General features: G+C 41.4%; 1 protein-coding gene across 2 annotated transcripts in view; it reads left to right on the top strand.

Annotated features, from left to right (window-relative positions):
- The window catches only part of ADAMTS17 (ADAM metallopeptidase with thrombospondin type 1 motif 17), a 198389-nt gene extending 184478 nt beyond the window's left edge, over nucleotides 1-13911 (top strand). Inside the window, exons 22-23 of one of the 2 annotated variants that reach the window (XM_069798522.1) lie at nucleotides 5956-6133; nucleotides 13778-13911. In XM_069798522.1, coding sequence (XP_069654623.1) covers nucleotides 5956-6133; nucleotides 13778-13788 — 189 coding nt within the window. In that variant the 3' untranslated portion in view covers nucleotides 13789-13911. Of the gene's footprint in view, nucleotides 1-5955; nucleotides 6134-9335 lie in introns of both variants that reach the window. The other variant, XM_069798521.1, reaches the window with a different exon arrangement.
- Nucleotides 13912-14727: the final 816 nt, after the last annotated feature.

The raw sequence follows: 14727 nt of genomic DNA, 5'->3' as shown, positions 1-14727 counted from the left end.
ATTATGCAGTGAGACATGCTGGATGTACTGGTCAGGTCTTGTTCCTTAGGGTCATGCAGTTTGAAAGCACAGCTGTAGGCAGTTTGCAAAGATTGCTTCTCTCTTTTCCTTCTAAGATACTGTCACATCAGCCATGAGCATTTTCTGCTATAATTTATTGTTTCTTCCCATACTGAAGGATATGCATTTTTTCTTGACTAAATTAAACAAATCAGTCATTTCACAAAAGTTTCCAAATGAAAGATGGTTGTAAGCAAGACCAGATATGTTCTCTTTACAGATCTGGGGTTCAAAAAGAAGAAAAAAAAGAAAAAAAAAGAAAGAAAAGAAAAGAACAAGGAAGCTTGAAAAACAGCTTACATTTTGCTTTGGGCTAATTAGATCTTATCAGTGAAAAGACAGAGATTTCTTTCTTTAGCATGCCATGGTCAAAGTTGACCTAGTGTTTATGAAAGCATATTGCACGCTGCTTTTCAGCTATAACTATAGAGTTTAAATTAGTGATACTCATAAAAAGCCTGATGTTAGGGTGTGCGGAGCACTGACTTTCAGAGCACACACATGTATACTATTAAGGTCTCAGGAATGGAGCAATCACAGGACATTTGTCATTCATCTCTGATGCCATGTTAGAATGTTATTAATAGGAATTTGTCTTGCTTTCTTTCTGACTTTCATAGAGGCAAGAAATAAGACCCCTGGGGGAAAAACACTCTACCCTATCCTAGCGCCTTGAAATACTTGAACTCTAAAGTCAGTAAAGCACAACTCTATCTCTGAATATTGGAGCTTTAGCCATAGTGTTATCCTTGGCTTCAGCAACTTTCAGCAAATTGGGGACAAACCAGTATTTTTAAACATCAGATGACTGCAGTCTGATTAATAAAGAAAAAAAAAATCTTCCCTTCAGCTTAGTTATAACAGTCATCTTGAACTATATCTCCCTCCAACAGATCAGCCTTCTAATATTGGAGTACGTTCAGGATTGGCTGAAGGGATGCTATGACCTTTCTGCTAGAAAAAACAAGTCTCTTACAAAAAAGACAAACATCTATCTCTCAGAGGCTAGAAAAGTGACATTTTTAAAGGTGACGTGTGGTCTGAATGCATCCCTGCCTAGTCGGCAGCCCTCAGCTAAGCCGTAAGCGATGCTTCATTATCCCATTCAGTCCTGAACAGATCACAGCCTGTCCTCTGTAGTGGTAAACCTGTACCTTTTTCTGTCGCCATTAAGCCTCAACACAGGGATTCTTTGGACTGGTCTGTCTTATGCATTCCTCCAGCTGCCCAACAGCAGCCCTGCCCTGGCTTCATTCATTCTTATTCCTCTGTCTTTCTCTGGATATCTTTTGCCGATCAGGAGTTGAAGTCCCTGACTGATCTCAGCACTTACTGTAAATTCATTCTATTTTAATACCTAATATTCTCCTGAGGCATTTGCTTTCAAAGCAATTAGACATCTGTCAGCACCTTTGGTAGATTTCAAGCTTTCGTATCAGTATCCTAAGGTGGAAATAGCATTCCAGTTGAAAAATCATAGCTTGGTCTTAAGGTTGGAGTTTTTCAGTGAGTAAATCTTCTTTAAGCTGATGAATGCAGCTGCTGCCTTGACAATTTGTGAGTTTATTTCCTTCTGGATATCCCCACTGGCTTGCATGTTACTGCCAAAGAATGTCAATGGAGGCATTTTTGTATTCCTTTTGCCTTCTCAAGCAGTGTTTGAACTGGGAGTTACAAGGGCTCTCATTAGGTTTGCTTTTTGTAACTGTTCATTAAACCCCTCTTTTTTACAGTGCTGAACAATCCTTTGATCTTTGCATGTGGGTGGATTTCCAATTTACAATGGCTATATAGTCAGTTCAGTGGATTATGGTTAAACTACATGAATTTTGCATATGCATTTTTCTGATGGTATCACTGGCAATGCCTGGTGGAAGGAAAAAAACACTTCTTTGTTTGACACCAGCATCTCTATTCAACCACTTGTCGAAGTCCCCAGCTTCCTAGAGTAGGCAAGTTGCTTGTGGGTTTTCTCTCAGTACTTGCATAGTAGCTCAGGTGGCAGGCAGAGATCGACACACCTCTGAACCAGGTTCCAAAACCAGTCCTCCACATTCATAGATCACTTTACTCCATCATACATCAAAACATTTGTGTTTCTTGACAGTTACACCAACACTTGTAAAGGCTTTTCCAATTTTGACAGTATATTTGTTACTACCAGTGTTAGAACTCAATATTTGCCCAAAAAGTCCAGTGTCCAGTCAACCACATTTTAAATATGATCAGTGCAGTTACACTGTGCAGCACTGGAGCCTCCCAGCGTTCTGCACAGTGGAACTGTACCAGCTCTACAGAAGCTGGATCAAGTGCTGGGCTGTAATGCTACTTGTACCCCTGCAGCCCAGGGCACACACTGCCACAAGCGATATGCTCTCTCTGGCAGCTGTTGGCTGCCTGGAAATTCTTCTGTTTGCCAGAAGGCCACAACACCTTTCCTTACTCAAACTCCTCATGACCTGTGTCCAAGTCTGAGCATCCTGTATCAGAGGGCACAGAGTGAATCTAGCCCTGAAAACTGTTCTGTGGATATGCTCACTTGCTCTATAAGTATTTGGGAACAGAGAGACTGTAGCAATGCATTTAGCTGTCCAGAGTAGGAGGGAAGGTATTTATGGGAATTTGCTGTTCAGTTGGAGTTTGATTTTTATGCCTCTTTTAATGATGTCCTCTTTTCATAGTGCAGCATGAGTAACAATTCCCCCTTTGTATGTATTTTGTATCTATTCCTATTTCCTATTGAAATTCCTAGGAAAGAGACTATCCAAGTACAGAGTTGAAAATTTCGTCTTAAAATAAGCCAGATGTCCAACCTTCCTTTAGCTGCCAAGCCCAAAAGAGTTCAAGAAAGATGTTAAAATCTGTCTTCCTGGCTGTGAAAAACTAATTGCATAGCATAGGTGATGATCCCAGTCTCCCAGGAGAAGGAATAAAACTGCTTCGGGCAAAAACTCTGCTGTTATTTGTCTAAGGATTGGAGTTGGCAGTGTCTGTGGAAAAAGTTTCATTGCTTGCCCTCCTTGCTGGTTAACAAATGCAGAGACAGGAACACAGACAAAGGTAGGTGAGTGTTTGTATGTTGGTATCTGAAAACCTTGTTCACCTTATGAGAAAAATGCTTTTTTCTTTCTTTCTTTCTGCGCCCCCCCTCCCCCCTCCCCCCTCCGTTAAGAGCATTCATAAGCACAGGGAGTGCCTAAAAGCCAGAGACAGAGGTTTCAGACTCACTATGTTACAATCATGTGAAGGAACCCCATGGCCTGGATGAGTTATTTTATGCCTGAGTGGTAACAGCTATTCTGTTTGTAAAATGGATGTACAATTCACTCCCCTTGCAAAGGATTTTGTGAGGATTAAGATTAGTAAAGCACTCTGAAGACTGAAAGTGCCATTGAAATCCTGAGGATTAGAGGTTGCATATGACTAGTGAAGTGGAAGGGCCTAATAGTTGCATTTATCAGGATAAAAATTGTTAACTTTAAATCCAAATGTAATGGCCATGCCTGACTGGCCTCCAGACTGGTAGAAACCACTGAAGGCACACAGTGCTGGGGAAGAGCAGAGGGACACCAAAGACTAATGTAATACCTAGATCTCACTGCAGAAGCTCAAGTTATGAAGGGGGTTTAAATAAAGGACTTAAATGATTGCTTTTTGGAAGAGCTCACTGTAGGGCATACAAAGGAAGGGCTCATTCAGCATCATCCTAAATACCATAACCATGGTTGAGGTATTAATAGGCAGTGACCAAATTTTGATGTAAATTCAACCTTTGAAAATCTAAGTGCAAACAAATCTGTCGTAAACTAGTGTGTTGACCCTAAATTGAAATAAGAAGGATGTAAAGGGAAAAAAACCCAACAATTATTTATTTAAAAAAAAAAAAAAAAAAAAGACGTTCCGAAATATATGTACAATTTTAATATAGTACAACTGCTACCTTCAGAATACAATAATCAGGTCGTGGAGGGGGCTGCATAGCTGGAAACACAGAGGTAAGCTGCACACCAGGATGGCTTAATGGCAAAGTACAGAAGGGATCTGAGCCAGAGATTGTTCTGAATGGAGAAATTCAGTCCTAGAGAAAGGCACTAGGAATAAATAGGCTAACAGGAATAAAGAGCAGGTGAAATATAGGGGGAAAATTAAGAGAAAAGCAAATACAAATTCAGTAAGGACACCAAATACAAGAAACCTGTTTAATAAAGTCATTAATGTGAGTGACTAAAGAAGAAAATTAGATAAACAGTCTATGTTATTTTTGACAACAGGCTTCACTGATCCTACAAGTCCTCCTACCCAGAAATAAATTGTTCACATTGTGTAAACGTATTTCTGCACTGGGTTGTCTGAAGCAGGACTCCATCAGACCTATTTTACGTGGTCCTGTTCATCTGAGGCCATTTTTTCTCAGGCCTTTTAGTGATCCACACAGGAAGGAAAAGCTCCCTGTGCTCTACCCAGAACAAAGCTATACTTCTTGTATCAGATGGTCTTTGAGAAGCAGCGGGGGTTTCTTGTGATACTTACAGAACAAAATGACCACAGCTTTGCTCTGCTCTCCCCCATAGATGGGGGAGGTGGAGGCCTACATATATTCCATATGTTCTTTTGCCCCTAGGTCCTAGCCTTGCAGGCATCCACACTGCATAGACATCCTTCATACTTGGACTTCAGTCCAGCCCAATGGTGCTCATCTTTTGAGCTTCTTCAATGATTGGCATGCTGGTTTTAAGAAGTAACACTCTGAGGCGATAGTGTTTTTGAGGGAGAGAGCTCCATTGCACTGACTTTGTTCAGAAACAGCAGAGGACAGAAAACATGATCTTTTTGACATCATCCTAATTATATCTCCTGAGTTTTCCCCCACCTCCTCCTCTCCCCCATCGTTTGCTTGTGTGTGGCTTTAGCAGAAATAGGAATGTTACCAAAGTCCTGCAACCCATTGTTTCTTTATTTTAAATACAAGGTTCTTTTATTAACTCCAGCTGGTGCACCTCACTGTGCTCACTGTGTTTGCTTTATTAAAATTGAACAGCGTGCAAGTAGGACATTGTAAATCACAAGTGACTGGGCCAGAGGAAGAGGGAGGGAGGGGTAGGGACTCCAACTGTATGACAACAAAGAGAGCGTATAAACAGGCTGGGCCTCCTGGCTAACAGAAGCCAAAACTCGTGGAGTACAATTTGCAATTGCTCCCAGGAGGACAGACAAGTGCCAGACAGTTAGCAGGGATAGATGAGAGTGAATACTTGAATACCTGATGTGTTCTCTCGTATACTGGAACAGAGCTTCTCTAGAAGTCTGGGCATGCAGTAGGAGCTGCCTGCCTCTGCTGTAATCCTTGGTTTTATCTTATATCAGTGCCTGGCAGTGGTCATCTTGTCTGTGGAGGAAGCCTTGTTAGGCCATCCAAGTCTTGGAGAGGGCTTTTAAACCAAGACAACCAGTACTACTGGGTCCCTCATGGAGAGGGAGGTGGAAGCTGCTCGTCCATAATTAAGCAGTATACGTTTTCCAACTTTGCCTCTTTGTGGCTGGTGGAAGGAATTGCATCTCTGCCTGCTTGAATGTCATGGGCATCCACAGGGGCAGTCAGTGTAGATGGACTCAGAGCAAGTTCAGACAGAAAGACAACAGCTTCCTTCCCTGTGCCAGAACAGTTCCTCTGCTCATAGTACTCCCTGAAGCTGCAAAATCGTCATGCACAAATGCAACAGCTGTATGAAGGGTCCCTCGCTGACACAATGACCATGTTGTTGAGTCCATAGCACCATAATGAGCTGCCAGTATGCTGCACACTTCAGCTCTGGCAGTGATTTTTCTGGTGTATGTGTGTATGCGATTTGGAAGCCACTCTGCTTGGACCATATCTCACTGCCTTCTCTTCTCCAGTGCTCCTCAACCTGTGGGAAAGGCCTCCAGTCACGCGTGGTCCAGTGTATGCACAAAGTCACCGGGCGCCATGGCAATGAGTGCCCTGTCCTGTCCAAGCCAGCAGCCTACAGGCAGTGCCACCAAGAGGTCTGCAATGAGAAGATAAACGTCAACACAATTACCTCGCCCAGACTTGGTAAGTGAAGAGGTGTTGGGGGAAAGATGCCACCTGTGAAGGACCAGACAAAGCCCAGGGTCCCAGTGTGCCCAGCGTGATAAAAGTGGGGCTTCAGAGGGTTGCCCAGGGCCAGAAATTAGAAGAAGGCCCCCCCAGTCAGGCTCTAGACTGAAGGTCTAGTGTGGATAGGTCCTCTCTTATCCATTGATCCCTGCCTCAGGCTTTGCCTAAGCTGGAGTGCTCAGCAGTGGATAGACCTGAGAGACCAACGGGAGCACACAAATGGTGGGTGATTGACTGACTAATCACAGAGGTGGGGGAGCTGACAGGCATATCTTTCTCCATCACAAACACCTTCAACACCCTGCTTTTGCTACAGTGAGTGTAAAGTATGATAATTTATTCATCCATGCCCCAAGAAAAGTACATGACCTTGAAAAGTAGAGCATCACAGGGGTTTTTTTCCTTTTCATTTGCTGCCACAGGGATGTGGTTTGATGAATTGATTTGCCCAGTGAGGCAAGAGAGCATCCAGCCTCTTTCCGTGAACCCTCTGATTTTCTGCCACTGTCCTTCTCACCCCACCTGCATCTCCTGTGTACCTTGCTGAGATGAGAATATGGTGATAAGCCATCTGTCTCCCAAAACACCTTAACACTGTATGTAAGAAATGTCTCTAGTTAAGAATGCTTCTGTTAATACAAAATTGTGGGAATCCATGATTTTCCACGTCATATTTGCTCTGTTTATAAGGGGATAAAAGTATATTTTTCCAAACTTCAGCCCTGTGTGTTCAGCCACAGCTCCAAGAACCAAGCTGGTTTCTTTGCATTTCACACATCATCACCAGTAAGAAGAAGTTAACTGAGCCATCAGCTATACTGACACAGCCTCATCCGTGCCTCCCATTACTTTCAGTACAAGAGGCTGGGTTGTAAACAATGCTGCTAAGAGTTTCCCAGAAAGAACAGCCTTCACCCTCTCAGCAGAGCTAGTCTTGTAGGCTAAGAAGCCTCTAATACATGTGAAAAGGCAGAGCTGCTGAGTAATAGAGAACCATTTTCTAATAGCATTGTCCAGTATTAAATAACACTTAAACTAGGACTGGACTTGAAGCTTCTGAACTGAAGTTTGTTTCCCAAAAGTTTAACAGATGTTTAAAAGAATATTGGAAATTTTATCCTTGCAAATGCAGTCATACTGAGAAGCTTCTAACCTCTTTTGTTTAAGAACATATGAGAGTACTTCCCAGATATTTTAGCACTAAGAGCATAGTGAAAGGAAAACATTTCATTTGAGAAGTAAGCCCTTGATACACTGATGAGACAAGAAATCCATCCTAATTCACATTTTAGGACAAAGCAATAAAAAACTCGCGTGTTTAGAAGACTGAGGCGGCTCAAGTTCCTGCTGAAAGTAATCTGCAAGTAATTTGGGATGCTTTTGTTTCTCAACCGGGCTTGGAATCACCAGGGCCAGAAACAATGATATTTGATATTAGCAGAAAGATATATCATTGAGTGTTTTGCTCTTCCTGCTTATACACAATTCGCATTCGATTATCTTTAAACAAGATTTTCTGTTTTCTGAAATGGAAATCTCACCAAAAGAAATTATACAGAAAAAATTTCCAGTAGTCTACAAAACCCACGCTGCCTTATCCCCACTCCAGAATGTTTTTCATCCCAGGTAACATTTTCAGAAGTATCTAAGTGTGGAATTCACCTCACCTGACTTTTACATCTGTGTCCAGTGTCCCTCAGTAGAGACACATTTGGAGGGGGGTTTTTCTGTCCCTCAGGCACCTGACCCACATCACTTCCTCAACATGCTTTCTGTCTTACTTCACAACCTATGAGGGACCTTGGACCTCTAAAATATTACACTTCTAGCTTTGTTTGTGGCTCAGTGTCTTTCTATTATATAAAGTCTCTTATCTCAGATTTATAAGGTCTATCTCAGGTGTTCTTGCAAGATGTGTAATTTGTTCAGCTACATCATGTTTTCTATGCCTGGTTGGAACCATAGCTAGTGGGGAGTGCTGCAGATCTAACCCTCTCAAAAAGCCCCTCCACTGCTGGCAGACTCAGAAATAGCTCTACCCTCCCGCTGTTTAGGATGGTGACTTCCACTCAATTTTTTTCTCACAATAAGGTCTTTTTTTAAATTGGCTTCATGTTCCTTTTTTTTTCTGGGACAGTGCAACTTCATTTCGTCAGATTCTGTCAAACTTTTGCTTCTTGTCCAACTGAACAAAGCTTCAGTGAAACATCCCTACCAGTTTTGCTGCCATTGTTTTCTGGTGCTTGGCACTGAGACTCACAGCTAAATACAGGATAAGACCCTTTCCTGGTTTCATCCAGCAGAGATGAGGAACAAGGGACTCAAGATGCTGCTGGGTCAGCACCTTTTAATGTTCTTTAATCAGACCATTTTTTCCCAAGCTCAGAGGCCACAATATTTGTTTAGAAGATTTTCCAGTTATCACAGAATTTGTAAGAATGCTACATACAATTTATAAATCACGTACCGTAAAAAGCACTCACTATACGTGTGCATTTTTATCCAGTGTACAGTTTTGCTACCATTACTTTTTTATAAAAGCACATATGACCCTTTAATGATATTGTCAACAGATTCAGCAAGAGTGTCTTTCCCCCCTGTACAAACCTTTTTTAAGTCTGAGGGAGCTTCTGCTGTCCACCCCCCCCAATAGTTAATTGTTGTCCTACTGTTTTTACTACACTAAGAAGTATTATTTTTTACTTCCTATTAATTTATCTTTACATCCATCAAATTGGGTTTGATTTTGCTCCTCTGTAAAAATGTTTTCCACCGAGAGGATGATGGCCACTACTGAAAATGTGCCTTAGCAAAGCACTCCCCCTGGGAGCACACAGCTTCCCATCGACTGCTGTGCCGTGTTCATGGACTTAAATCTAGGCCAATGCTTTAGGCATTTTGTTCATCTAGGCCTATTTGTCACTGAGACAAAATAGGTACAATGTGAGGAGGCTTGCGCTCCCCAGTCATGTCCAGCTGCACCCTTGCAGTGAGCATTTCCAAGAGCCTGATATTTTGGTAGAAAGATCATCATCTGATCTCCATTGCTAACAGCAAGATCGGCCCTTTCTTCCCTCATATGCAGTGATTTTGATCACATCTGCAATGCTGTTCTCTGGCTAATCTGCTAGTTTCTCCTTTCTTTTCTTGTCCAAAGCTGCTCTCACGTACAAGTGCACAGGCGACCAGTGGACAGTGTACTGCAGGGTGATCCGGGAGAAGAATCTGTGCCAAGACATGCGGTGGTATCAGCGCTGTTGCCAGACTTGCAGAGACTTTTATGCAAACAAGATGCAGCAGAAGAGTTAATGAACCTGTGCTACTTCTTAGAGTATTACAGCTATTTGTATGTAAATCACGGACTAGTAGGTCTGAGTACTGGAACTTCATGAGTTGCTACAATGTGGTGGATTCCAAAGCATACCTAATAAGACTTGAAACTAATTCTACAGACTGGATACCAAAGTAATCCACTCATCCACCTTAAAAAAACAAACAGAAAGAGTCATCTCAAGGAGCCAATCATTTTATCGTATTTTGACATCCTTACATTTTTCATTAATACTTTTTACTTTAATATATTAAATCACCAGCCACTGGATGGCTTGCTACCATTAAAGAAAAGGACAAGAGTTGCAAAGTGATTACATTGACTAAGGCTATGGGTACCTCCATGAAGGAAGGCCTCTGGCAAAATAATTCAGCAAAGGTAGAGACATTACTTAATCTTTTAATCTTGGCTTTCATCTGATGTTTTCAATTCCCAACAGTTATCCCACTGTGGAGTAGGCTTGGAGGGACACGCATAAATGAAAGGCTTAATTTAAAGAGAGGATTTGCTGTAAAAGCTTATGAAAACTGATAGCAGAGGATGGACATCTCTGAAATTCCTGCAGAAAACTCAGTACAATTATATCCAACATTCCAAGTCATATTTTTTAGAGCAACTAATAGGGACTGCTCTTCTTTCTAATTTTAAAAAACAATCCTCTCTCCCTTTTCCCCAGAATAATATTGTTTCTTTTATGAAACTTAATTTTTCTCTGAGCTTAATGAAATGGAAGCTTACTAACAGCAGTAGATAGTTACTTTGAAGCAAGTACCATTTACATGAGATGGGAGAAGCCAGAAATCATTTCATCCAGTAGAGCTCACTGAGGGATTGCTTGGCCTAATCTCTCTCCAGTTTTTACAAGTCAATCAGATAATGAGACTGAATGTTTTTTTATTTTAAGAGGGCCATGAAACTGGATAGGGTTGGTACAGAAACAGGATTTGGAACAACCTTTGTGTGAAGGATGGAGTGGAGAGCAGAAGAGGTGTTTCCTATCTCTTGGCTCTTGTATACATCTGAGGTTATGTAGCCTTTTGAGTCAAAAGTAGTCAAGGATCCAAGACATTCAAAGTGTAATCTTGAGCTTGTTGAAGCCCTAAGGCTAAGACTTCCATTGCCTTCAGTAAGGGTTAGGATTTTGCTCACTGTATTTTAATGCTTCCTGTCTTACTTTTGTGGTGCTATCAGATTTGGTGCTATCACATTGGTGCTATCAGAGCACTTAGCAAGTGCTGCATATATGATACTCTCTTCCATGTCTCTGCACTTTAAACCAAACTCCTCTCTGAGATGTGAGACTTGAAACAGGAGCTCTACCCAGGGCAGAGTTTGTCCCCTCCGTTAGTCCTACAGATCAATGTCTCCCTATCATATCTTGCTCCAACATGTATCATTTCCCTTGCCAGGGTCCAAGGTCAGTTGTGCAGTGGTTAAATTACAGCCCACTCTTCATGACATGAACAGAGCCGTTTGGATGAATTACAGCTTTGTACTCGCTCTAGAACTGCGTGTTACTGTTTTATTCTTTGGAGATGAGTGCAGAACTAAGCCCAGCTACTACCCCCAGCCCCTGGGCCAGTCTGAATTGCAGCTCACACCTGTCCTCAAGTTGTCTTTGTTGCTGTTGTCTCATTTTTTTGAATGCAAGGAGGGATAAAGACTCTTAGTACCTAACAAATCTTTAAACCAACTTTTTTTCTTCCTTATTACAATCCTTTCAGTATCCAGGACCTCACTGGAATAACTCATTGGTTTTTTTATTAGGGGCTAAGTTTTACAAGCACAGGGAGCTAATGTTCATCAGCAGACTAATACTGTGTGGGCTTCACATTCTCATCTGTGCTTATTAGTGCAAATGAGCGTATGTGCACACAAGAGCTGGCCTGTATGCACAACGGCACATTTGCACACAATTTTTTCTCAAGTGCCTGTCTCAAACAGATCTGCTTTCCAATGCCTCAGATGATTTTCTCTATCAGGGAAATGATTCCAACTTGGTTTTTGTTATACTGGGTGTTCTTTTGGCATCTTAAAGTCAGGATCAGACCTCCTTCTGTTATCCCCACCCTGTAGCCCAAACGCTGATGTTGTGTAACTACTTAGCAAGGAATCAATGGAAAATGTTGCTGGCAGGGGCTACAGGGAAGATTCAGGCAATACTACAGTGATGTTCAGTTAGGCAAATTAATAGGTAGATGAACTGCTAATGAGAAAGTTCCAAGAGATCAGGCAGAGTCCAGAGGACCTGATTTATATTGGTAATTCACAGTGGTAGTTTCCCCCCTTGCCTGCTGTCATACCCTGCAGTAACGCATCTCTGCCTGTACAGCAGGGCTGTGAGCGTCCTTGCTGCCTCCCTACCACCACAGCCGCCTACAGCAGTTTGGTTGAGATAGGTCCCCTTACATCCTTCACTTGGTTTGGAGTTTGCCATTTTTCTTTTAATGGACAACATTAGCACGTGAAATGGCCTGGCCCAGTGAACACCACCCCCTTGATGATCATTTTTCGCATTACCAACAGTCCTGTTGGGCTGTTGAAGAATTTGCCATCAGGCTTCTCTGTTATCTTGGAAGAATAGCATGTGCATTTATTATGAATGGGAATCAAAGGTGCTTTTAATTAGCAGGGGTCATTTTTCCTTCCAGTGCTGATCTGTCATCCTCTCTAGGCAAAAGGTGGGCTCCTAGAAAGATGCATAGGAGAGGAAGGATTTTAATTCTTATGTTTTTCACTAATAATTCACTACTGGCCCCTGTCCAGAACAGGATACTAGGCTAGTTAGACCTGTGGCCTGTCCCAGTATGCTAGGTCCTGGACTTCAAAGGCCGCTTGGGTCCAAGTTCTGGGTTCTACCTAAGGAAACATGAATTTACAAGGAATTCTTTCAAATGTCTGAGCACTGAAAAAAACCACCTCACTTGCTCCCACAGCCCACAGAATAGCGTGCATCAACCTTTTTTTTTTTAATAATCAGAAACCAACATTAATTAAAAACTGATGGCACAACACAGCTCCATTTTATTACATTCTCTTACTTCATATGGTGACAACCTTCCCATTTTATAATAGCCAGAAAAATAATAATAATAAAAAAGTTTAACTCTGTTCAATACTCCTGCACTTCTGTTTTGTATCATTTTATAGGAGCTTTACTATGAATTTACAGCTATGCTCTGCCCTCAGTTACTACATACTGGTGAAAAGCAAGCTGTTTGTTTCAGTGTATCTATGACAATACTTTTTTTAGTTGTTCGTAAGAGATTGACGCTCTTTTGATTACAGTGGTGGTATTTCCATATTGTAAACAATACTCTGTACTGTTACTAAAGTACTGTACATTTCTAGTTGCACAATTGTGTTATTGAGTGTAGATTCTCACTATCTCATGTATGGTGCTATTTTTTGTTGGTGGAAAAGAATCTTAGCAGTCGATTATTGCTTGATATTTTATTATAATACAGGGATATATTCTCCATGGCAATAATATCATTTAAGTTTTTCATTACAGAGTGAAATGTATATATTTTTCCATTAGCTAATTTGCATATGTACTGTATCCATGGTAATTTTCTTTTTGGTGCTGGTTATAAATAGAAAAGATAAAAACAGTCAAACTGAAATGGAACCAGTTGTAAATGAAAACAAAAAAAAAGAAGAGAGGATCATTCCATTTTGAAAAAATTGAGTATGTTGAATAATAAATTTATTTTTTCCATAACAACTTTAATAAGGTTTCTGAACTTGAAAAAAAACCAAAGCAAACCAAATAGCTAACATGAAAATTACAAGAAAGGAGTGAAGCTCTAAGTAGTACATTATGCATCTGTCTAATACTGGACTGAGACTAGGATTCGGTTAAGTATAGGCCATCTGTTTGATAGCTGTGGTAGGTGTAAAAGGTCATTTGTCAGTAAAATTCTGGCATCTCAGAGTTCCCAGTGTGCTAACAAATCAAGAAATTATGGGTCTTGTCCCGGTCACATTGCAAAATAAAGCACAGGGAATGTTAATACCTGATTAATGCCTTGCAAGGCCTGTGGTCAGTGACACAACAGTAGAAAATGCCTGTCTGGAAAAAGTGAGCCAGGCTCCGTTTGGGGTATCGCTGTGTATGCCTGAGCAGGCTGCGGGGAAGCTAAAGCATGGTGGGGGCGGGGGGACACGACATTTTGCAAGTGCTTTTGAGAAAGGTTGCTTTCAATGTATGTTGGAGCTGAGATAAGTGGCAGCTTGCTGTATGTTTAATGGTGGCTGCTCCACAGGCGCAACCTGATAATGAAGACTGCTGAGCATGTGGAAATTTATACTGGAGCAAAACTGTCCCATCCATTGGAAAGGTATCTACATAACCTAGCTGCACACTTCCCTGGTGTGAAATAAACAGAATTACTTCAGTGCCAAGTGTTTTGGATGTCTTTGTTGTAGGCACTAGCCAGAATCTTTGTACTATTTAACTCCCCCCTCAGCATGGTGAAGATGTTTTTTGCAGACAGCTGCACACAGATAAGCCTGTAGGATCCTCTTCCATCCTGTTGTACAAAGATGCCATCACCGGTATCCGTATTCCATACTTGATAAAAGGACACTTCTTGGAGCTAGGAGCAGCACCTTTCTAAAGCAGCCTTAAAAACAAAACGAAGTACGGCTGATGTGAGAGTCCACCTCCTAAAATGATTTCCAGGAATGGAGTTTATATTTATATTAAAAATAGAGCTCATTTACTGATCTCACGCTGGCTTCTTGGTGATGGCACAACACTGATAGGCTTCCTAGTCTTCAGAGGAGATACCAGCCCAGCTGCCATCATAGATATGACTGTTAACAGCAGCAAAATTGTAGAAACTCCATCCAAGTGTTGCTGTATATTAACACATCATCGTGTTTGTGTATTGCCTGGAGTCAACATATGATTGCAATTGTTGACCTGTTTAACAATAAAACATAGCTATAAGCCTTTGGAAGCCAAAAGGCTTTACATTAAGCTGGAATATGGCAATGGGTGGGAGGGGTGTAAGGAATGCTGTCATACATTTGGCTTGAAATTTTCCTGGTATGTGCCAATATCTCTTCTATAAATCCAGTAGGCTTATATACTTAGTTTGCCTATTTTGCATGTAGCAGTTTGCTGTTTTTCTCTTATTCCTAATCCCCACCTTCTAACCATGAAACCAAATGATTTGAAGCCGTTGTCCTTCCCTGTGATCTCAGTTGT

This window comes from Haliaeetus albicilla, chromosome 12 (genome assembly GCF_947461875.1).
Source record: "Haliaeetus albicilla chromosome 12, bHalAlb1.1, whole genome shotgun sequence".
Lineage (NCBI taxonomy): Eukaryota > Metazoa > Chordata > Aves > Accipitriformes > Accipitridae > Haliaeetus > Haliaeetus albicilla.
Note: the sequence above shows the minus strand (reverse complement) of the source record. Positions and strands in the feature narration are given on the sequence as shown.